Below are 23,354 nucleotides of genomic sequence, written 5' to 3' on the forward strand. Positions count from 1 at the left end.
ATGGTACTGTACATGAATTGTACCTCAATAAAACAGAAAAGAAGACAATAACAAATCGTAGCAAGTATGTGGAGAACTAAAACCCTCATACATCACAGGTGAGGATAAATAGTGGTGAGGCCACTTTGGAAAACAATTTGGCAGTTCCTCAAAAGGTTAAATATAGTTACCATATGACCCAGCAATAGTAGGCCTAGGGATGTATGCAAGAGAATTGAAAACACATGTCCACACAGAAACTTGGAAATGAATGTTCACAGTAGCAGTATTCCTAACAGCCTGAAAGTGGCAACAAACAAATCAACTGATGGATAGATAAATCAAACATAGGATACCAGCTCAATGGAGTAGCAGCAAGAAGTAAGAATCAAGTAGTGATACATGTTAAGCATTAAGTACTGAAGTTCATGTGTATAACATGGATGAACTTCAGAAACATTAAGCTAAGTGAAGGAAGTCAGTCACAAATGACCATATGTGCGGAATCCCTTTTATACGAAATGTTCACGACAGGCAAATCTATAGAGAAGAAAGTAGATTACTGGTCGCCTAGGACTCAGAGGTGGGGGAGTAATGAGGAAAGTGGGGAGTGATTGCTAAGGCAAGACTTCTTTGGAGGACGGTGAAAATGTTCTAAAATTAGTGTATGGCAATGGTTGCACAGCTCTGTAAATATATTTAAAAACATGGAACGTACACTTTAAACAGATGTACTTCATGGTATGTGAATTATATCTCAATAAAGCTGCTAAAAGAGAATCAATTGCTAGGCACATTATCAACTCTCAGTTTTCACCCTCTTATCTCCTTCCTCGAAGTGTGGCTTCTTCCTTTCGCTGGTTCTCTCTCTATAGTAGGACGTGTTCCTTGTACCTAGGGAACTAAGTTGAATGTTTTCTGTTTTTCGCATAAAAACCAAATCACTCAGTTGGCATGTTGCTTCTTCCTCTTTCTGGTGTCAAGGATTACAGCTCTAAAATTTAGAGTCTAAATGAAGCAATCTCCAGAGGGGTATTTGAGTAATCCTGCAAGAATAGTCAAGCCTTTCTTATCATTCCACGAGACTTTCTAACCTACAGTGCACTGAGTTTGCTGGCACTGCAAAACTTTTACTGTCACTCTATAAATCTCCCTAATGTAAGGATTTGTCATTCATTAAAATAGCTTCTGGTTAAACATTTTGGGATTGTGAAATCTTCTTCTTTTTTAACCTGAATACGATCTCTCCTTTCTATTTCAGGCACTCACGCTCTTCCAGAGCTAAGCATAGCAAACAAAAAAATCACGGGAATGGGGAAATGAACAATCTCAAAATGGTTGGTGAAATATAGGGACTTCTCTTTTTTCCAAAGGGATTGTTTTTAACTGTGTTTTCTTTTCTTCTTCTTCTTTTTTTTTTTTTTTTTTTTTTTGAGAGAGAAATTTCCCTTCTCACTCTGGCTCTTGAAGTGAGGTCAGAGCCTCAAAAATACCATACTGTATCATTTACTTGGACATTTTCTTAGAACAGGATTAACTTTGGGAAGAGTTTAGGCGGTTACAAATGACTCAGAATGATCAAAGATGAGTCAGAGAGCATTGCTAAAACTATGGCCCCTTCACTACAACCTTAGCGATATTGGATTTCTTTGCAGCTTGGCAACTGTAAGCATATATTGATTCGTTTAATGGATTCCTTCTGAGTACAGTAATGAAGACATAGGCAGAAGGTTCTTAGTACACCAATAAATTCTATCAGTCATTTTTCATACTTGGAAAAAATACTCGACTCAGGAAGCAAAGTTCAAACATAGCAATTTCTGTATTATTGGAAAACCCTCTAAGAAAAAAGGCACTCTCAGATTATCTCTGCTTACTCAACAATATATAAAGATTAAGTGATCTTTATTAAAAAACAAACAAATTAAAAAAAATTTAGAGGGCAACTTACTTTCTTCTGAAACCGCTACTTGAGAAATTATCTGATTATCTTCACCTCAGGAAATATATTTGTAACAGAATACTTTTGGGTAAAACCACATAATAATGACTAACATCCTTAGTATGTTTGAGGCACTGTTTGAGAATTTTACATGTATTAGCTCAATTCATCCTCACAGCCTCTGCAAGAGATAGGTACTATTTTTCTAAAAAAGTTTTTTTATTCATTTGAAAGAGAGAGAGAATGAGCAGGGTGGAGGAGCAAAGAGAGAGGGAGAAGCAAGCTCCCCACTGAGCAGGGAGCCCAACGTGGGGCTTGATCTGAAGACCTTGAGATCATGATCAGAGCTGAAAGCAGACACTTCCCCGACTAAGCCACCCAGGCACCCCTTTTAGACATTTTTTAAGCCACAGGCAAGTCATAATAAAACTGAGAATAGAGATTCTTATCTCTTGAGAGGTTGGTGATATTTGCTGAAATTTGTGACGTAACTGGTGATTTCCAGCAGGAGTCCAGGAATATAATAATGAAGACTTAGAGCTACTTTTAGTATTCTTAAAAGATGAATAAAATTGTAATTCTGTAAAGTTATCCAAGCTACTTAAATACCAAAGTCTCTATCTTTTATTAGAATATATCAACAGTAATTCACTATGAGCTCTTCAGAAAGGGCCTGTTTCATTCATCTTTCTCGAGTCAGTGCTCAGAACATGCCTGGCACATGGGAGGAAGTAAACAGTTATCTAGTGAAGTGACTACATGCCCAGCAGGAGCTCTGATTGGCTGCTGATGACATCAGAGAGATTCTGGGGATTTATTAAATGGAGCAGATGGTTACCAGAGTGTTTCAACATGCTAGGTTTTTTTTTTTTTTTTTAACAACCCCAATTTTATCAATCTAACACATAATTAATTCATGCATAAATACAGAGTGACTGCTAAATTTTAGTGAGCAATAATAGCCATGAGGAGCAATAAAGTGTCTGTATATTACTTACATTATTGCTTGTTGGTATCAATTAACAGTTTTGTTTATTAGCATCAGAACTACAGCACTGATCTATGCAATCTTCATGTTTTAAAACTTGTGATGATTTTTATCTGGTAAATACGTGCTCGATTTTGTAAGAAAAAAAGGAGATACACAATTGTAACCAGTGCTCCCCCAATATATGCATTTGGCCAGATGAACTCATTCAAAGGATTGCAGTCTGTTGGAGAAGATAATAAAAGGAATAACCAAAGATGGAAAAGGTGTTTCTGGTGGTGATGGTAAAAATCCTGAGGTAGAACTATATATATATTTCTGAGTCTACTGGTCATGGCTATGAGGTCTTGAACTGTAAATCTATCCGCAAAGTGGTGAGAGCTCAAGACCTGGACTGGAGTTGGAGAGATAGGAAGCACCCCTCTATTCCCCTCCACCCCTCCACCTCCATTCCTGTCCCCTTGAGCCCTCTACCCCTTTTTGCTCTATCCTCACAACAAACTCAAATCACTCTTTACCCAGGCACTCTGGAGCTAAGTAATAACGAGAAACCTTGTTTCCTGTGGCCATTATTCAAGGTGGGGTGCACAGGGCTAAAAGGCAGAAAAGGGGATTGGCTCTTTGGCCAAGCAGGATTATTGCATTTCTGAGTCCTCTCACGAATACCTTCAAAGTTCCTTTCTTAACCACTTCATACAACATAATTTGCATTGCTCTTCCAATATCTAAATATTTAAACATTGAGGCTCAATCTGCAAACCCTGAGGTAGCATAAACTTGAATGTGGGGGAAAGGATCCTGTTTTAAGAACAGGACATGGCTTCATTTTCTTCTTTACATTTGCCCGTAGTTTTCAAGGTTTCCAAATACCAAGTTCCAGATATCAAAATAAACTGTTGCCTTTGTGATCAGAGAGAAAAACCAATGAAGAAATAGACTCGAGGCAGGGGAAATAAGCAAACATCTTCACAGCACACACAGGCATCAATTGAAATCCAAACTCTGAAGGAAAATTTTTATTACCACTAAGACTAATGTTAGGATAAGAGTGAGTAGAGTTTACAAAGTGCTTTTATGTACATTTTCCAGTGTATGTTAGTAGTTCCTAGTGACAGGCTGATTATTACCTAACTGCTGGCTTCCTTGACATATAGGAGAGATGTGAAAAATCCAAGGAATATGAAGCTAGTCCCAATTTCCCCCATGTTCATTCATTTATTCAGCAAACATTGAACTATAATTCAGATAAAAACCAGGTATTTTGAATACAATAGGGGACAGGGTAGACTTGGTTTCTGTCTTCTGGAAATCTATCTTCTATTTGAGGAGAGAGGGAAAGAAAGTAAACATAAAATAATTGAAACATTTAGTCCATGCTATGCGGGTCAGTTCTATTCAACCAAAGATCATCTAGAGCACACTTAGGGTTGGACAAGTTGGTGAGTAATAAGAGAGAACATACTGTGTGGAATTGTGCGGTTCCATCCTGTTGTCTCGGCAACAGGATATAGTACTGAGTTAGAACAACCTGTTTGGGTGATTTAGAGGAGGGCCTACGAGAGTGGGGTTTGCCCCACATTGGATGCTGTCAGGAAGTTTGGGGAGTGATAATTCTATGACTGGGGACAGAAGCAGCAGACACTTATTTAGCAAGAGAAAGTGACGCTTGGTATTGGGGGGGGGGGGTTTACTTACAGTGGCCTGGTTTTGTCTGTGCTTAGCCAAAATGATGAAGTGGCCTTGCCTGGTCCCATTTTATCCTGGTCTCAGAATAACCTTGTCCGAATCTGATATTCTGTGAGATTATGTTTATGTCTAAGAGCAAAATAACATGGTCTAGCTGTGAATGCCAGCAGAGCTTCTCTGAATGTCCACTGCTCCTTTTTTCTCCCCAAAGTAAATGAATGAAGGATTGCAACAGCAAACCACAGTGAGGGACATCTATGCTCCTTGAGGAATGATCAGAATTTGCTATTATCTTCCCCAGAACGTTACCATGAGGAATCCTTAGAAGGGCTTCCAAAAAGGCACATTGGTTGATGGTGTAATATGGTATCTCTTTGTCTCACATAAAAAGTGGAGTGTGTGTGTGTGTGTTTATGTGAGAGAGAGAGAGAGAGAGAGAGAGAGAGAGAGAGAGATTGTGTTGAAGGGTCTGGGCCAGGTGATTTTAAAGTCCTTGTATCTCAGCCAGTCTGTCAGTCCCCCTGACAGGACAATCCATGCACATGTAGTGATTGAGTAGCTGCCCTGCCTAACTGATCAATAAGGAGTTTTGAGGATCATCTATCTATAGCTAACAGAAACACAGGCCTAAGAAACAGAGGTAAATACCAGTAGAATGACGACATATGATGGCAGCTATCATGTTGGCTGTAGTTAAAATAATGGTATTGAAAACAGTAAAAACCACAACAAAGTATGTTTTATCTTTCCAATCCCCTCACCCTACCTAAAGTCACTGCTCTCTCAGATTTCTATTTTTATTTGAAAAACTATATTAGGAGAATGTTTGTGCACCGTGAATGCTGTCTTGAGTGCCATGGAAACAACACCGTCTTAATCGAGCATTTTTTGTCCAGATTACACATTTAGAAAATTTTTAAATGATGCTTAAAATGATGGGTATGTCTCAGTAATAACTTTACATACAGAATCCTCTTGCTCAGAGTTTCACAAGTGAAGTGAAAGTGCCAGCAGGGTGGAAGATAAGAAATTGATCATGCTGATGAAGAGAAGTTTAGTGTCTTTTACCAACAACACAAGGTTTGCACACATTCTCCTATTGGCAGATGCCCCTTCTACTACCACCATGCAGATGTCTGCGAGTATACAGACAATTGGTGAATGACTGGCCTTGAGTCTGGAAACCCGGGTTCCACATCCTGGCTCTGCAACCAAGCATGTGACTGAAGCTGTGTGATGCACCTGCCCTACCTGGACAGGGAAGAGCTTGGTCCAGAGGCCTCTAAGGTCCTTTGGCTTTATGCTTCTGTGATTGGGGTTTTCCTTCTTGAGAGCAAGGCCTCAATTTCTTTATAGATAATGCAACATGGTTAAGATTTCAAGCTTGGAATGTAGACAAACCCTGGCTCAGCCCTCTTACTTGCTACATGTATGTCCTTGAGAAGTTCTTTATTTGTGAAATGGGTCTTATAATAGTAACCACCTCATGGGGTGTTGGGAGGATAGATGTGCATTTAATATTAGCATCTACCTCATAGGTTGTGTGGATGTTACGAGGCGATACACATAAAACTTAGTTCTGTGCTTGACCCATCAAAAGCAAGCAACAAACATTAGCAAATATTATTAACCACCTGAAAAGACATCTTTCCTTGTGGAGTGGACTTAATGGCACAGTCAAGCAGCCATAAACCCTTTAAGAGAAAGTAGGAAAATCTTAAGATACCAAGTATTTGCAAAAGATTTACATTTCTTGAACTGTCTTAAAATAACTTAACATCTATTGCCTAAGTGAACTGGGTCTTGCTGCAAGATTTCACCCCTGGGATTATTCAGTCTTGGGTTCCAGATAAAATCACTCTCTGCTTAGCCATCTAAAAATCACTCTGTGTGGTTATGTCCCAGGTCTACATCTTGTCAAGCTAATTTGCTAATAAAGGTCTACCTGTCAGGCACTCCAGCTTCTACTTTAATCTCTTAATCTGAATGTTTAGTTTCTCTAAAAGCAGCCTTGTATCTTTATATCATTTATCTCTTTTATATCATTTACCTCTTTTTCTTGCACACAGGGACAGAGTCATATCTGTATGATTTGACCTCAGGTGTACACAGCCTGTCAACTAGGTGTATACCACCCGTTAATGTAGTAATATATAATAGCACTACATATTAAACTCATTTTAATATTGTGATTCCTTTTGATTCCTCTGAATTTAGATTAAGAAGACAATTGCTCAGGTCACAATCCCAGGGTCCTGAAATTGAGTCCCACCTCGGGCTTCCTGCTCAGCAGGGGAGTCTGGTTCCTCCTTCCAGCCTCCTCCACCCTTACTTTACCCTTCTCCCTGCTCCTACGAACTCTCACGCTCTCGCTCTCTCAAATAAACAAATAAAATATTTAAACATAAATAAATTTTTAAAAACCCTACTTCTGTATATATGATTTATCTAGTTGCAAAATTACAGGTAACCATTAAAGATTCAAACATTGTCATGTTAAAGAAAAAATGATTTGTGACACTTGTTGAAGATGGTTAAGACAGACTTTTTTCAAAGAGGGGCCACTACAATGGAGCTTTGTAATAGGGGAGAGTCTACTCCAACAGGGACAAGTGGGGCATTATATGCAAAGACCAGGCTGGAGGTCAGTGAATGGAAAAGAGGAAATCTCAGAGGTAAAGGGGTTTCTTACCAGGCCCAGTAGAATTTCTGCTGAAGGCAAGCTACGATGATAGGGGGAGGGGAGGGCAGTGGATGAGGAATTTGATCAGATGCTAAGGGTGAGGGGCACCTAGGTGGCTCCAGTCAGTTAAGCATCAGCCTTCAGCTCAGGTTGATCCCAGGTTCCTGGGATTGAGTGCCACATCAGGCTCCCTGCTCAGCTGGGAGCCTGCTTCTCCCTCTCCTGCTCCCCCTGCTTGTGCCCTCTCTCTGTTAAATAGGTAAATAAACTCTTTTTTAAAAAAAAGATACCAAGTGTGAGGCGTTTTCTTTAAAATGATTTAGCATAGTTCTTGGTGAAACTGGATTGTGTAAAAAGACAAAGAGAGAAGCCCAAGATCAAGCTTAGCCGAGCAGAAGGTTTAAAGGTGCCTGATTAGAGGTCAAGGAGAGTAATCTTTGTCAGTAGAAATAACTATCCTAAAATGCTAGTCTCCCATAACTCCACCCAGCGACAAAGTCTCTAATCATGTAGGTTACAGTTCCTCCAAACTTGTTCTTGACCTATACTAACTTTATTAGGATAAAGATTAAACTGCTTTAATTACAAAGGAACTAAGTGACTTCTTTTTCTTTCACCTAAAAATGCCAACATGAGAAAAAAACTATAAACTGCATGACTGCAAATATATGACATTTTGGAAAAGGCAAAACTAGGGAGGCAGAAAAAGATCACTGGTTGCCAGGAGTTGCCAGGGACAGGGAGAGAGATGAAGAAGTAGAACAGGGCATTTTTAGGGAAAGGCAGCTATTCCGTAGGATACTGTAATGGTAGATGTGTGTCATTATACCTTTGTCAAAATTCATATAATCTGCAATATAAAGAGTGAACCCCGATGTATCCTATGAACTTCAGTTAATAATGATGACCCTCTGTAACACATATACCACACTAATGCGTGATGTTAATAATAGGGGAAATAGAAGGCTGGGGGGGTGGTTATGGGCGAACTCTGTAGTTTCTGTTCAGTTTTTCTGGAAACTTACAGCTGCTGAATAAAATAAAATTTTTGTTTTTTTTTTTAATGTTAAGGTAAGAATTCCATGCTGTTAGGGAAATTCTGTTCCACATGGTCATTCAAGGACCTGAGTTCCTATTCATTGCTCTGCCATCCCCGCAATGTCATCATTGTCTGAGTGGTATGAGATAGGTCCCCACCAAATCCAGGTTCCAGTTGGTGGGAAAGAAGAAGAGAAAGTGCAAGTAGGCCCACCCTCCAAGAGCATAGACCTACACAGTACCCTAAGCCATATTCTATTTTGAGAACTTAGTCACTTGACCATACCTAAATGCTAAGAGAGCTGGGAAATGTCTACACAGATACCTGGGAAGAAGGGAAGAAGAGCTTATGGTGAATAGGCAGCCACACACACACACACACACACACACACACGCACACACGCACACATGTACACATACATTCATATCTTATGTTTTATTATGCATTTTATATCTGTAACTACCTATTATAATTCTTTTCATTTACAAAACTAGGATAATATGGCAGCACAGACTATTTTGCAACTGTTTTTTCAAATTATAAATAATAATGATAATTTATCTTGGACATAAGTACATGCTTTTCAGCTGCCTAATTCTTTATGACAGTTATTTGTTATTCTATTTATAGATTTGCTGTAATGGGTTAACCTTTCATGAACTTTATATTTTTTCCAATTTTTTTCTATTTCACGTCTCCAGGCTGGTCCACATCCTTTAATTACATGTTCTTCTCACAGTGACCCACACTTCTCTTTTATTTGGCATTAAATAATATTTATTTAAATAATTTGAATAATTGTCATTGTTTTTTTTTTCTTTTAAATTAAATGTGTAATGAAATCATGAATTGTGTGACTTGTTTCACATCTATGCTCTCTTCTGGCATAGAAACTATGTGAGAGTCCCCCATTAATGTTGGACTACAACCGTCTTGTTTACTAATATATCACCAAACCTAGCCCTGCACCTACTACAGAGTAGATTTCAATAAAAACACATCAACTGAAAGTCGAGTGTATAAATGGCTATCAAAAATGCTTTAGACTTCTCAGTGTATTTCTGGGATAATTCTTTTATTTCTTTTCTTTAAAGAGAGAGAGCATGCATGCCCACAGGAGTGGGGAGTGTGCAGGGACAGAGGGAGAGAGAATCTCAAGCAGACTCCCCACTGAATGCAGAGCCTGACTCAGGGCTGGTTGATCTCACCATCCTCAGATCATGACCTGAGCTGAAATCAAGAGTCAGACTTTTAACTGACTGAGCCACTCAGGTGCTCCATAGGATAAATTTTATAGCAGAGTTGTTTGATCAAAATCATGAACATTTTTTATTTTTATAGATATTGCCTTCAGAAAGTTTATACCAATTTAGTTTTTAAGACTTTTACAACACAGAGACATAAGATCAAAGAGAGGAGTTATTTTAAAATTCAATTTGTTATACCTCTATGATTGTGGGATGAGAAATGTTATTTTTAGTTTGGGGGAGAAATTTTAAAAAGATAAAATAGAGTCCCATTTAAATGAGAGATTTAGGGGAACCTGGGTCGCTCAGTTGGTTAAGCATCTGCCTTCAACTCAGGTCATGATCCCAGGATCCTGGGATAAGTACTGCTTCTACCTCCCCCACTCCCCCTGCTTGTGCTCTGTGTCTCTCTATGTCAAATAAATGCATAAAATCTGTTTAAAAATGAGATATTTAGGTCTATGAAACTTTGTAAAATTTTCAAATGTTATTTGATCTTTGAAACGGCTCAAATACGTATTGTCATGTATATATGGTATGTTACTGTGATTGCTCAATTTTTCCTCAAAAAAGTGACATTAAACAGTAAATGTTTCAACTAGTTTATTGAAAGTTAATATAGAAAAGTGCACATATCATCAATCTTTGGCTTACTCGTTTTTCACAAACTGAATACAATCATGTAAGTAGCTCCCAGATCAAGAAATTGAACGTGATCAACACCCTAGCAGTCCATCAAGTGACAGTGTTAATCTATACAGGTATGTGTCCCAATTATGTCACAAATTGATCATGTGTAATAATAAGAGTGGTAAGATATGTTTATATGAATAAATTTAAAACACATTTGTATGTACCTACATATATTATTGTACAAGTGTTCACGCTGAAGTTTTCTCCTGAATTTCTTTCATCGTTACACACTACGTATTTTAAAGACAGGTCAATGGAGATAGAAGATCCCTCACGTCATGCATAGTTAAAATTAAAATCACTGATTACCCTGCAAATTCTTCGCGGTTTTCAGATAGTGTGGAAAGCCAACCACACAAGTCGTGGAAACAGCTGAGGACTCTGTATGACACCACAGTGACGCAGGATGATTCAGGCCTGTGGGCTATTATTGGAGTAACCAAGTGCTCTATGTGTAAACAGGCTATTAAATAATCCCCCTTGGAAGAGGAAGGAGAAAAGGAAAAGTGAATCTGAGTCCCTGGCGCTTTATCTCTCCACACTGTACTAATCATAATCCAAAATGTCATGTCAGTCAGTATCGAAGTAGCTCTGATTTTTGGACTCTGCAGATGTGCTACCCAATTCCTCTGGGCACAGCCAAGCTCCCTGTGACTGTTTGTCCCTCTGAGGAAACTCAAGGTCACTACTCTTTGTTCCAGACACTTTAGTCAGCATGTACATTTCTCTTTCTCAGATCTTCCATCACATTTTACTTTGACTTCAAGTACGATCACTATTTTCTTTGGCTTTTAAGAAGATCCAGAAATGACATGGTATTTTATGGTTTTGTTCGGGCGATAACTATCTTACATTTGAAGGTCCAAGGATGAAAGATAAGCATCTGTCAGCAGTATAAATGGAATCAAAGCGGAAGCTAATATAACTCTCCAATAAAAGACAAAACCAGTCACACAACAATAAAAAAGAATTTAGAAAAAGTAAGTGTCCCAGATGTACCAAATAATTACATGCAGATTTGGTTTTCATTTGGCAGACCCCATAGATGTTCAAAATATCCCAGTAAATTGGAGAAATTGTCTATCAAATGAAATTCAGTAGAATAACATACTGAGTAAAATTCAATATAAGTTTGAAGTATGACACTTAAAGATAACCCCCTTCCTGTATGGCAAACATTTTTGCATATGTTTCTCATTTAATCCTTATAATGGTGCAATGTGCAATGAATTAGTTACTATTATTATTACTGTCTTCTAATTGAGGACACTAAGTGTCAAAGAGGTTCTGTGACTCACACTCCTACACACCTGGTAGGAGATAAAAAGGGATCAGAACTCAGGACAATTTTGATTCCAAAGATTCTTCTAAAAGTCCTCCTCTAATCTTTCAGTTCAGGTATTCTAAAGTCTTGGCCCAAAATGTGCACAGTAATGGGAAAATGACTCAAAGACAAAAGTTGTTGACTTACAAGCCACTTGCCCCCATCACTGCCACTGAGCACCTATTATGTACCAGATAAGATGCCAAATGCTCGTCATCAATCAGTTTCCAGATGAAGCTCAGAGAGGGTCAGAAGCTTGCCCACAGTCAAGCAGGTAAGGGGTGTGGTGGTAGAGTTTGAGCCAGATCTATCCATCTAACTCCAGATTTTTATGCAGATGAAGCACATCAGAAAAGTCACACTCTAACTTGTGTGCTTTTGTTATAGGTGTAATCCTGATGAACCTTGGAGAACGCAGGGCTCCCTGCAGTCAAACCTGAGGCTGCCCCTGTTACTTGTGAGCTCAGGGCATGAGTACAAACAGAGGTTCACATACCATATGACAAAGTATTTAAACATACACCAAGTTAACATGTGTTAAATACATTACGCTCAATCTTTCTACCTAGAGGAGTGTGCCTTTATGATGATCTGGAAGGCCAGATTTCAATTTGGCATTCTCTGACTCCTTGGAATTACAAGCCAGAAGCTGATTGCATGAGACCCCCAAGCTTGTCCTCCTCTTGCCACACAGTGAAATGCCCTGTACTGGGCTCTTCCTAGTCCATTGGAGCTCTGTGCCCTGCATCTGTGTCCTGGGTGGGCACCTAGCCACAGAATCTGCTCTTGGGAATCAAGACTCAAAAATGAATCAGGGAAAAACCCTGTAAATCAACCTAAGGCCACTTGGGCAGGAGAATCTGGGGTCCTGGGTACTTCGGTGCATGATCTAGAAGGAAGCGTGGGTGTTGGGTAGACACATCTCGTTGGCCTCATTTCTTCACCTAGAGGTTACTCCTGTAGGAGATCAGAGTGAAGCACCCCCACCATGGGCCTCCTTATGGGTAGGAGATAATCCTTTCAGTCCCCAGAGACTTTCAAAGAAGCATCTTTCAAACAGCCAACATCACCTTTTTCTCTTTCTTTCTTTCTTTCTTTCTTTCTTTCTTTCTTTCTTTCTTTCTTTCTATTGGAGTTCAATTTGCCAACATATAGTATAACACCCAGTATTCATCCCGTCAAGTGCCCCCCTCAGTGCCTGTCACCCAGTCACCCCAACCCCCCACTCACCTCCCTTTCTACCACCCCTTGTTTCTTTCTCAGAGTTAGGTGTCTCTCATGTTCTATCTCCCTCACTGATATTTCCCACTGATTTTCTCTCCTTTCCCCTTTATTCGCTTCTGTGGAAGGAGCCTCGGTGTTCATCGAAGGATGAATGGATAAAGAAGATGTGGTCTATGTATGCAATGGAATATTCCTCAGCCATTAGAAAAGACAAATACCCACCATTTGCTTCGATGTGGATGGAACTGGAGGGTATTATGCTGAGTGAAGTAAGTCAGTTGGAGAAGGATAAACATTATATGGTCTCGTTCATTTGGGGAATATAAAAAAACATCACTTTTTAAAATGAATTCTAGTCTTTTAATCTTGCCTAAGTTCTAAAACATTAAAGGCCATCCACTGCATAAATCCCAGAAACAATTCTTAAAAACTATTTTCTCATGTTTATAATTTTATACCACCTTGCATGGCCCCAAAGCCCCACCAACCATTGGTCCTCCCAAGAAAGAAAGACAGACCCCTCCCCCACAACCCTCAACTGTTTGGAACTTGGCCTCCACCCTTTTATCAGTCAGAAAGCCCTTGTTCCCTGCTCATATCTAGCTAACTGCCTACTCTATCAAATATATTTTGTCCTTTCTTTTGGGGGAAAATCCCTCATGCGTACACTGAAAAAATCTGACTTACAGCATTAAAATTCAAGGAAATCATTAAACATGTATAATGACTTACAAGTAATGTTACTTTTTACTGATTAATTTGGTGCCTTGCCTACTGTGTGTTTTTGTGTCTTCATTTTCTTTTTTTAAATAACAGTAGAAAAATCATTTTTAGAAGTCAGATGTACTGCTAACTCTTCATAATGTACAGCTCGGGCAATCCAATATATGTTATTAGCTATATGACCCTGATGGGAGAATCTTAACAGAACTTCATTTTGTTAAGTTCAAAGGAGTTATCAATGGTGATTTGCATTTTAAGTCTTGAATATTTTTCTAAATGTAGAAGACTATTTGCATGTGTGCTTAGCTTACATGAATGTTAATATTTTAATTAACAAATATCATTTTTCTTAAAGCACATGCTTTCAAAAGCTGACACATTAATAGGGGAGCTTGCTCTTCTCCTGAGTTATGTTTTTATTCCTGGCAAACATCGCTAGAATTTCATTTTGAATGACACTGAGGAAATAAAGGTTGATAAATAGAAATATGTTTTACAGATAATATTTTAAGACTATATTGATTGTATAAAATAAGATTTACCTGTCTTCTTTAAAAGTTTTTAATCTGTGTTCTGAGGAGAAATTTAAGTATCTGTTGTAGGTTTCTTACAAAGTGTTGCTAAAAAGGGACATCTGCCCTCCCCTATAAAGTGAGGTCGAGGGCAACACTTTTCAATAGAGCTTATTTTCTTGTTACAAATAAAACATACCTATTATTTTTCAGCATTAAACATTATAAATTTATATTCTGTAGAAACTGAAAACCCTTCCTGTAGTTCTTCTCAAAGCCAGGCATGGTGAATATTTTGGTGTCCATTCCTCCAGATTTGATTACTTTGGCAAACCAAAATGGATCCTCTTCTAAACCTTGTTTAACAACTTGCTATTTTCAAGTCATCATGAATCAGATGTATATTGACATCTTAACAATGCATATATGCATGTGAGTTGGAGCATGCCAAATTGCCTCAAAAGATAGAACCCAAATATAGTAGCTTGAAGAATTTATTTTATTCTTGCTCAGTTAAGAGTTCCAGTTTTCAGGGGTGGGGAGGAAGGACTTGGTTTTGGTTTTCTTGAAGTCATTTGAAAAGTTAGGTCACTCTGCTTGTGGCTCTACTCAGCCTGGAGAAAGGCTTGGAGGTCTGTGTATGGGCTATTGTAAGGCAAATATCACTTCAGCCCCAGGCCACCAGGGAGAACTTTCTCCTACAGCCAGAGTTGACCGTAGGAAAGGCAACCAAATGCAAGCTGAGAAAGAAGGAGAGGAGGCATGTGGTCAGTTTATATCTTTCCCGTGTCATTATAGAGCATTCTATATCATTCTAACTGCTGTAGAGCAGTGGTTTTAAGGGTTCTCCTGGGGCCAGGAACCCATCTAAAAATGGTGGTCTTTTCTTCTGACTTTACACATGGACATTGTACAACTTCAGAGAATTTCATTTTATCTTTTTTTTTTTAAGATTTATTTATTTTTTAGAGAGACAAAGAGAGTAGAGAGTGTGGGAGGAGGAGCAGTGGGAGAGGGAGAGAATCTCAAGCAGACTCCCCACTTACCACAAAGCCTGACATGGGCCCTGATCGCATGACCATGAGATAACGACATGAACCGAAACCAAGAATCCAATGCTTAACTGACTGAGCCATCCAGATTCCCCCCAGAGAACATTTAAAAAGGAAAATAAGTGCTATCCTTTTTTGAATGAGTTCTACTTTTAGTCAACTATTAGAGTGCTGATATTTAAAATTCATAAGGCAGTATAACATAGTAGTTATACTGGATCCGAAATACTTGGGTTGGAATCCCCACTATGACATTTACTAACCATGTGCCTTGGAGCCTCAATCAACTCATCTATAAATAGAGTATAATAATAATATGTCCCTCACAAAGTTGATATGATTCAAAAGAGATGTGTACAGAGGGCTCAGTAGACTGCCTAGCACATAGTAAGCATTCAATAAATGACAGCTTGTCTAATATTACTAGAGAGAAAAATTGACATATTGTTAGTTTACTGAGCAAAGTCCTGAGTTGTCCACCAGGAATTTTGCCTTCTGTGAAGTGTGACACAATGATGCAAAAGCTCCTGCTGTAAACATACACTCACAGATGCTTGGGATTTCCACAGTTTTCCAGGAAATTACTTTTTCATCAGGCTATGATCAACAGGGTTTTTACTTCCTTATGATTTTTAATTTTTAATCATCTTCCTTTTTTGAAAGGTTTTATTTATTTGAGAGACGCTGAGAGGGAGGGAGAGAGAGAGAGAGAGAGAGAGAGAGAGAGAGAGAATGGGCACATGAGCTGAGGAGACAGGCAGGGCGGGAGGGGAGACTCCCTCCACTAAGCAGGGAGTCCCACATGGAGCTCGATCCCAGGACCAGACCATGACCTGAGCTGAAGACAGATGTTTAACCAACTGAGCCATCCAGGCACCCCTGATCATCTTCCTTTTAATCGTAAAATGCTTCAATGTGGCTTCTTTAGAATGAGTATTGTGCTGCTGTTGTGGGTGGTTTGGTTAACTCTAGAGTGAGTGGTAACATGAATTTGCATCAGCTCTTTCGGCCTGTAATTTTGCAGATCTTAGGACATGACGCATTATGGCTCAAATATGAGTTTTCCTTACACTTCTTCCTAAGATCTGTTCCTGCGATTTGAAGGAGCTTTTCTCAGGAAGGAAAGGCCTTTTGTCCCACTGAAGTGGGCCATGGTAAAAGAGAGTTCTAAAACATGACAATATAATATTCAAGATTTCTCCTTGGAAGCTTTTGCTCTTGCTGTTGCTGTTGTTGGATGTCTGATCAGTTTTGAAAACTATTAACAAATCTTAGAGCACAAAATATAAGGACCATGTAGCAATTGTCTTCTAAATTTGGTACTAATCATATCCTTTCAAAGACTATATTTAATTCTGAGCTTTGTATCTGAAGGGAGACAGAAAACTTGGAGAGAGTTTAAAGGAGAGCCATAAAAATGATTAAAGGTTTAGGAAACAAGACCCGTGAGGAAAAGCAACAGAGTGTGCTTCTGCCTACAGCACAAACTGGAACCCAGACTGGAAAAGAGCTTTCAACTGAAGGACAGCTATTGTGTCTCAGCTACCCCACAGAGAACACTTTAAATTAAATGTGAAACATTCTGGGCACCTGGGTGACTCAGCAGTTGAGTGATCCTGATCCTGGACTCCTTGGATCAAGTCCGGAATTGGGCTGCTTCTCCCTCTGCCTGTCTCTGCCTCTCTCTGTGTGTCTCTTTGAATAAGTAAATAAAATCTTTAATGAATAAATAAATATGAAATATCCTGACCACGGGGATAAGTACTTGACCCAAATGGCCATGGTAGATCCCTATGTAAAGGGTTATTACAAATAGGGTAGATTTGCAGCTGCCAGAAAGGAGAGTTTGGGCCCACCTGATAATATCCATGATACCCTCTTGAGATTTCTTTTCGGTCTCCTGATCCTAGGATTATTTCTGGTTCTTTAAGTGAATAGCCAATGTTAAGTTGCAAATGGTGAGATCGCAACCTCAGTTGCATTTAAGATTCCCATCAGACCCTGATGATCTAGACGAAGACCACTCCTTATGGTAATTCAGTGAGTGTGACATGAGGTTGGTAATGACAGTATCAGTGAAGGTGAAGATTCCAGTTCTGTTGATGGTTAGACTAATTCATTAATTATTAGAAGATTTAATCTCCCCAGTTGCTGACCTGGACCTGCTCCACTGATAACTCGAGAAAATCAGGGAGAAATCATAGGGAATTGTGTTTAATTAATATGTTTAATTGCAAAGATTGATAATTCAAATGCACGTACATGGCAATTTTAATAATCAAGAAAAACATTCAGAATGTACATTTACTTATAGTTCTTCACTTGTTATTTATCTTGATTATGTCCCTCTCAACAACTTTGTAGATTCACTGAGGTACAGATGATAAGCTGTACAAACATGGCCATAAGTGGTCACTAAATGAGGCAGAGTGGCAAACTATATATATTGAGAATTTGCTTGGTGTTAGGAAGGTTTAAAATAAAAGTCTACAAAACACATCCCATGTCCTCACACACACAAAAAACATGCTAAAGAAACATGTATTTGCTAGTAGGACCAAGCTATTTATTACACAAAAGAATTTTTTCAAATCAAACTGGTTTAAAGTCTTGATGCACCAGAATTTGGGAGATGCCATAATATCAAGCAAAGAAAATTCAAAATTTGACTTTAAATATTGCTTTGACAGCAACATAAGCATATTTGCCAAATCTGATTAACTAAATCCAATAATGAAGAAATAAGTAGAGAAATCTAGAAAGTGGGATATCAGTCAAGGTTCTTGGGGGAAAAGTCATTATTACAGAATACTTTTTTAATGTAGGGAAATTGTTTTATAGTAAGAACTAAAGAAAGACCAAATGGAATGTACAAACCTTGGTTGGAACCCGGATTAGGAAAGAAAACAAAACCCCAGCTATAAGATATTTTTTGGAACAACTGAGGAAATTCAAATATAGACTGTATACTAAATGATATTATACAATTAATGTGAATGTTCTTAAATGTTACTATTCCATTGTGACTGATTATGTGAAAGATGTCCTTTGTTCTTAGATAATTCTCCCTCTTTCTCCCTCTATATGTGTATGTGTGTAGATATGTACGAATAGCCAGCCGGATTCTTTCTTTAGCAAAAAAAAAAAAAAAAAAGAATTTTTTTTTTTTTTTTTAGTTAAACAAAGAACAAAGAATTTTTTTTATTTTTTTATTTATTTATGATAGTCACACAGGGAGAGAGAGAGGCAGAGACACAGGCAGAGGGAGAAGCAGGCTCCATGCACCGGGAGCCCGACATGGGATTTGATCCCGGGTCCCCAGGATTGCGCCCTGGGCCAAAGGCAGGCGCCAAACCGCTGCGCCACCCAGGGATCCCAAGAACAAAGAATTTAATCAATAAAACAAATCAGAACATTCCAGATATATATATTTGTATATATGTGCATAGATATATATACATAGATAAAGCAAATGTGACAAAATATTAAAAGTGGTGAAATTGGATAAAGAATATGTGTTCACTGTACTCTTCTTTCAACTTTCCTATAGCTTTTAATTTTCAAAAAATAAAATGAAGAGGATGTGGAATTGTTTCAAAACTGCAGTTAGCAAACCTCAGTATATGATACCCATTAAGTATTTGAAACAACAAAAGAAGTGAACTGTTTGTGGTCTTTATTTTCTTGCAGCCTCTCTTACTCTCAAATTAATACTTGCCATTCAAGAAGTATTTACTTTAAATATAAAAACTTTCAAAGCTAAGAAATTAAGTGCTATAGAAATTCAAAGCAAACAAACAAAACCTAAGTCATTCTCACTGTATATATGTTAAGCCATTATGTGGTTTACCTTAAATAGACAGAACTGTGTGTCAATAAAACTGGAAAAAAAATAAGTCCTGTAGAAATTAAAATGTGTAGCCATTGTCTCTTGAGTCACAATTCCCCATATCCCTAAATTTTCAGAACTCTCATCTGTGTTTACCTGTGTGATCATACTCATATCTAATAGTGGGTAAGTGACTAAAAGTTAGGGGCATAATTATAAAAATGCATTGAGTTCCTATTTTTTGAGAAGCCACAATATAGCCCATAGGCTATGATTTCAGTAATAACCTTAATAGTGCATGACGTTTATTTAAGCAGATTGTCCATTAAGCCAATCCCATTAATCCAAACCATTGCAATTTTAACATGTTTTTATGTCCTGATGTCATCAAGTGTAAATAATCAATGAAACTGCACCAGATTCAGTTCAATTTGCCAGCATTTCATTGTCCTGATCTATCACAATCCTCCCTGTGTTCCTGTGAAATCTGCCAGATTAGTTGTAACTTGCATATTTTATATTTAGATTAGGGAATCCTTCTGGAATGCTACAGACTTGTTTTGCTTTGTTCATTGAATTCTTTGTTGCATGTCTTGCAAAAAAGGATTCAGTTGGATAGTAAAGGGCTACACCCAGTAAATGCTTCAGAAACACGAGTTGGACAGAGCATTTTGTTTTCTGTTCTGAGTCACCAGATGACTTGTTGGATCTTGAGAGCCTGCTGAAGCAGAACAGGCTCAGGGCATGAGTCAGAGCCACTGTGCTCATGGTGGGCTCATTTCACCTCAGGTTCAGGAAAGGGGCTATGGACTTTTTTTTTCTTGTGATATTCATGTTACAAGATTTCCTTTGAAGCATTTATTATTAAAGCAATATTGAAACTCTTTTGTGTTATCACATAGGTACTAAACCATTTGGAAGAGTTGGAGTCCATTAAAATAGTTCGGGAAATGTGGAATCCATTCTTGCATCAAGAGGGGAAACATTCAGGGATCCCTGGGTGGCGCAGCGGTTTGGCGCCTGCCTTTGGCCCAGGGCGCGATCCTGGAGACCCGGGATCGAATCCCACGTCGGGCTCCCGGTGCATGGAGCCTGCTTCTCCCTCTGCCTGTGTCTCTGCCTCTCTCTCTCTCTCTCTCTCTCTGTGACTATCATAAATAAATAAAAATTTAAAAAAAAAAAAAAAAGAGGGGAAACATTCTGCGATGGTCTGCAAGTATCCCTTCCCTCTATGCTTTGTGGAAGGCAGGTTCCAAGTTCTCTGATTAACCACCAAAGAGAGACCTTAGTAATTACAATGTACTATCTACCTTTTTGGGTAAAATCAAGAAGGTTGGTGTCATGGATACATTTGTAGTTAATCCTTTGTGATGTGATATGATATAGACAAGATCAGAGGAATAACAATTTTGCACAGAAATGTGTTCAGAAAGGTCCACTCTTGGGATGCCTGGGTGGCTCAGCGGTTGGACGTCTGCCTTCGGCTCAGGCATGATCACAGTGTCTAAGGATTGAGTCCCGCATCGGGCTTCCTAAAAGGAGCCTGCTTCTCCCTCTGCCTGTGTCTCTGCCTCTCTCTCTCTCTCTCTCTCTGGGTGTCTCATGAATAAATAAGTAAAATCTTAAAAAAAAGAAAAGAAAATAAAAGAAAGGTCCACTCTTGCCTATGTAAGGTTTTGGCATCCCATTAAAAGGTTACAGAGAAGAGGATCATTAATTGGACATCATTTCTCCCAGTGCATTTGGACTTTAGTGGATTAAGAACAACTCAGGAGTCACAGTAAACACTACTTTCCCAAACAGAATATTTTATTCAATTTTGCCTTTGTCAGAGGATCTTATACACTACCTTGCATATAGGAATGTTTCAATAAGTGTTTGTTATTAATTGATTGGGAGGAGAAAAAAATGAGAAAGTGATGGATAATTAGATTCCAAATAAAAGATGTTGCCTGGACAGCTGAGACAAAGATGGAGCAAGATCAAATCATTCTGGTACCACTTAGAGAAGCTTTCATTTCCTTCAGATTCTTTATGAGCAAGTAAAAATGGCTCTTCAGTGCTTTTACTCTTCTTTCTCCTACCTCCCAGAACTTTTGCCCTTTATATTTTGGGAAGCAGTGGGCTTCTGGATTTCAGGGGCTGCAGGAAATGCTCAAAAGTGACTTGGCTTGTAATCCAAGTGGGCCCCCTTGGAAGACCTCTGGAAGAAGTATTTTTTTATCTATGTTTTTTAAAATGAGTTTTTTCTACTTAATTCTATCTTCTAAACTAGGTTTTGAGAAACTCTGGGCTGGATTGCTAAAAGAATGAGAACCTGCTAACACAGTGCCACCAACTCAGAATCCCTGGTCCTCAGGGATTTTCCAAGGGTCAGCTCTGGCCCTGTACCCTGTTTTCTTGTGGAGTTTGGAGGCTTCTGGAAGAAGTAAACAACCAGAGAGCTTCTGCTATCTCCTCCCTCCAGGTCCTTCATCCCACCCATGGTTCTGCAAGAGACTTTCTTCTGTGTCCCCAAGGAGTTCCCTAGCCCTATCATTACTGAGCCCAAACAATCTGTTAAAACCTTCTCCAGGGGCACAGGGTGGCTCAGTCAGTTAAGCATCTGCCTTCGGCTCAGGTCATGATCCTGGAGTCCAGGGACCCGGCAGGGAGTCTGCTTTTCCCTCTCCCTTTGCTCCTCCCCACTTGTGCTCTCTCTCGCTTGCTCGCTCACTCTCCCTTTTTCAAATAAATAAATAAAATCTTTTTTAAAAACCTTCTCGAGTAACTGGACATATTTAAAATTTTTACTACTAAAAAAAATTTTACTACTATTATTTTTAATAGTACTGTCACTTAGACTAACTTCATGAAGTCACATGCCAACAATTTTATGCATAAATGTGATTCACCAAATTCCCAGAGCACCTCCAGTTAATTATTAGAAAGTACTTGTTCTTATTACTTATTACTAGGACTATTTAGTCCCTATCAAAAGAATTCCATTTAAAAAATGTATCATCTGGGGCACGTGGGTGGCTCAGTGGTTGAGCATCTGCCTTTGGCTCAGGTTGTGATCCCGGGGTCCTGGGATCAAGTCCCGCATCAGGCTCCCCACGGGAAGCCTGCTTCTCCCTCTGCCTATGTCTCTGCCTCTCTCTGTTTGTCTCTCATGAATAAATAAATAAAAAATTTAAAAAATGTATCACTCTCTGTCCTTTTCTGGACGTTGCCCTTGTTTGTATCATGTCACTTTGTCCCTGGCCAGGTTATTCCTTGGTCACATGTGTTTCTTAGAATGCTATTGCCTTCTACCTGTGTTTGAAGCAAGCTCTGGCTCTAGGAAAACGTGGACTATCAATGTTGTTGGCACTCCTGCGTACTCAGTCCTAGCCGTAACGTGCTTTGAGTCTCACTGAATTCCCACACATTGCAGGTTTACTGAAACTCCGTACTTACAGGACCCCATAAACACCATATGTGAGCTGGGGGATAGACAAAAATCCATAGTGGATGTGCATATTGTGTGAATCTCCTCTGCCCCACACACATGTTCCATTGTCCATCAGATTTCACTTACAAAAAGCAGGTTAATAGATACGATTAAGACAGTAGAGTATTAAACCAGGCATGGGTCCCCCTAAGCACAGAGTCATAGTTCCTGGCAGATCTCACATCCATAAAGCCTTCCAGTGTGGGAAACAGAAAGAGATGTGATGTTTTCCAGACCCCAGCTCCAAATTTTCACCCTGGGTGGGGCATACACCTTCCTCCCCAAAAGTTCCAAGGGACACCTGGTCCAGAGGACAGATTCAAGATGGGCTGGAGCTGGTTTTGTAGCTCGTACTCAAAACTCCTAATGAATATGATGTTCACTCATAGTGGCCTTCATTTTTCCAAGTGAAGAATATGAATCATGTCAACCTGTACTTAAATGGGAAGCACTTGTGATATCTCAAATTCTTTTCGATGGTCTCTTGCTGTAACTTCTCCAGCCTCACTTTATTTTTCTCCAGATGCTGTGAGTGTAGGAACACACTGTCTGCTAGACAAGTGCATCTGGTGTAAGTGCAGGGACAAAATAGATGCTAACCGGGCTATTTCATATACTTTGTGGATGGACGCTACACACTTTCTCATCTTTCTTTCAATAGTTAAGAAAACTAAGAGCTCAGGCTCTGGTACCAGGCTGTCTGGGTTTGAATCCCATTTCCACCATTTGCTTACACAAATGTATACCTCAGTTTCTTCATCTGTAAAATGAAGGTACTGATAGTCCTTAGCGCATAGGGTTATTGTGAGGATTGAAAGAATCCCTATACTTAGAATCTTTTCTTAAGGTTCCACATGTAAATGAGATCATATCATATTTATCTTTCACTTATTTCACTTAACCATAAAGCCTCAAGATCTATCCATGTTGTAAATGTCATATATTCATACACATATCA

At 38.9% G+C, this 23,354-nt stretch overlaps 1 protein-coding gene across 1 annotated transcript in view; it reads left to right on the plus strand.

Annotated features, from left to right (window-relative positions):
• The first annotated feature begins 8,436 nt into the window (after positions 1 to 8,436).
• C5H10orf67 (chromosome 5 C10orf67 homolog) overlaps positions 8,437 to 23,354 on the plus strand; it is a 194,214-nt gene continuing 179,296 nt past the window's right edge. The window contains exon 1 of the mRNA XM_072825143.1: positions 8,437 to 8,520. Coding sequence (XP_072681244.1) covers positions 8,437 to 8,520 — 84 coding nt within the window. The remainder of the gene's footprint in view (positions 8,521 to 23,354) is intronic.

Source organism: Canis lupus, chromosome 5 (assembly GCF_048164855.1).
Source record: "Canis lupus baileyi chromosome 5, mCanLup2.hap1, whole genome shotgun sequence".
In the NCBI taxonomy this organism is placed as follows: Eukaryota; Metazoa; Chordata; class Mammalia; order Carnivora; family Canidae; genus Canis; species Canis lupus.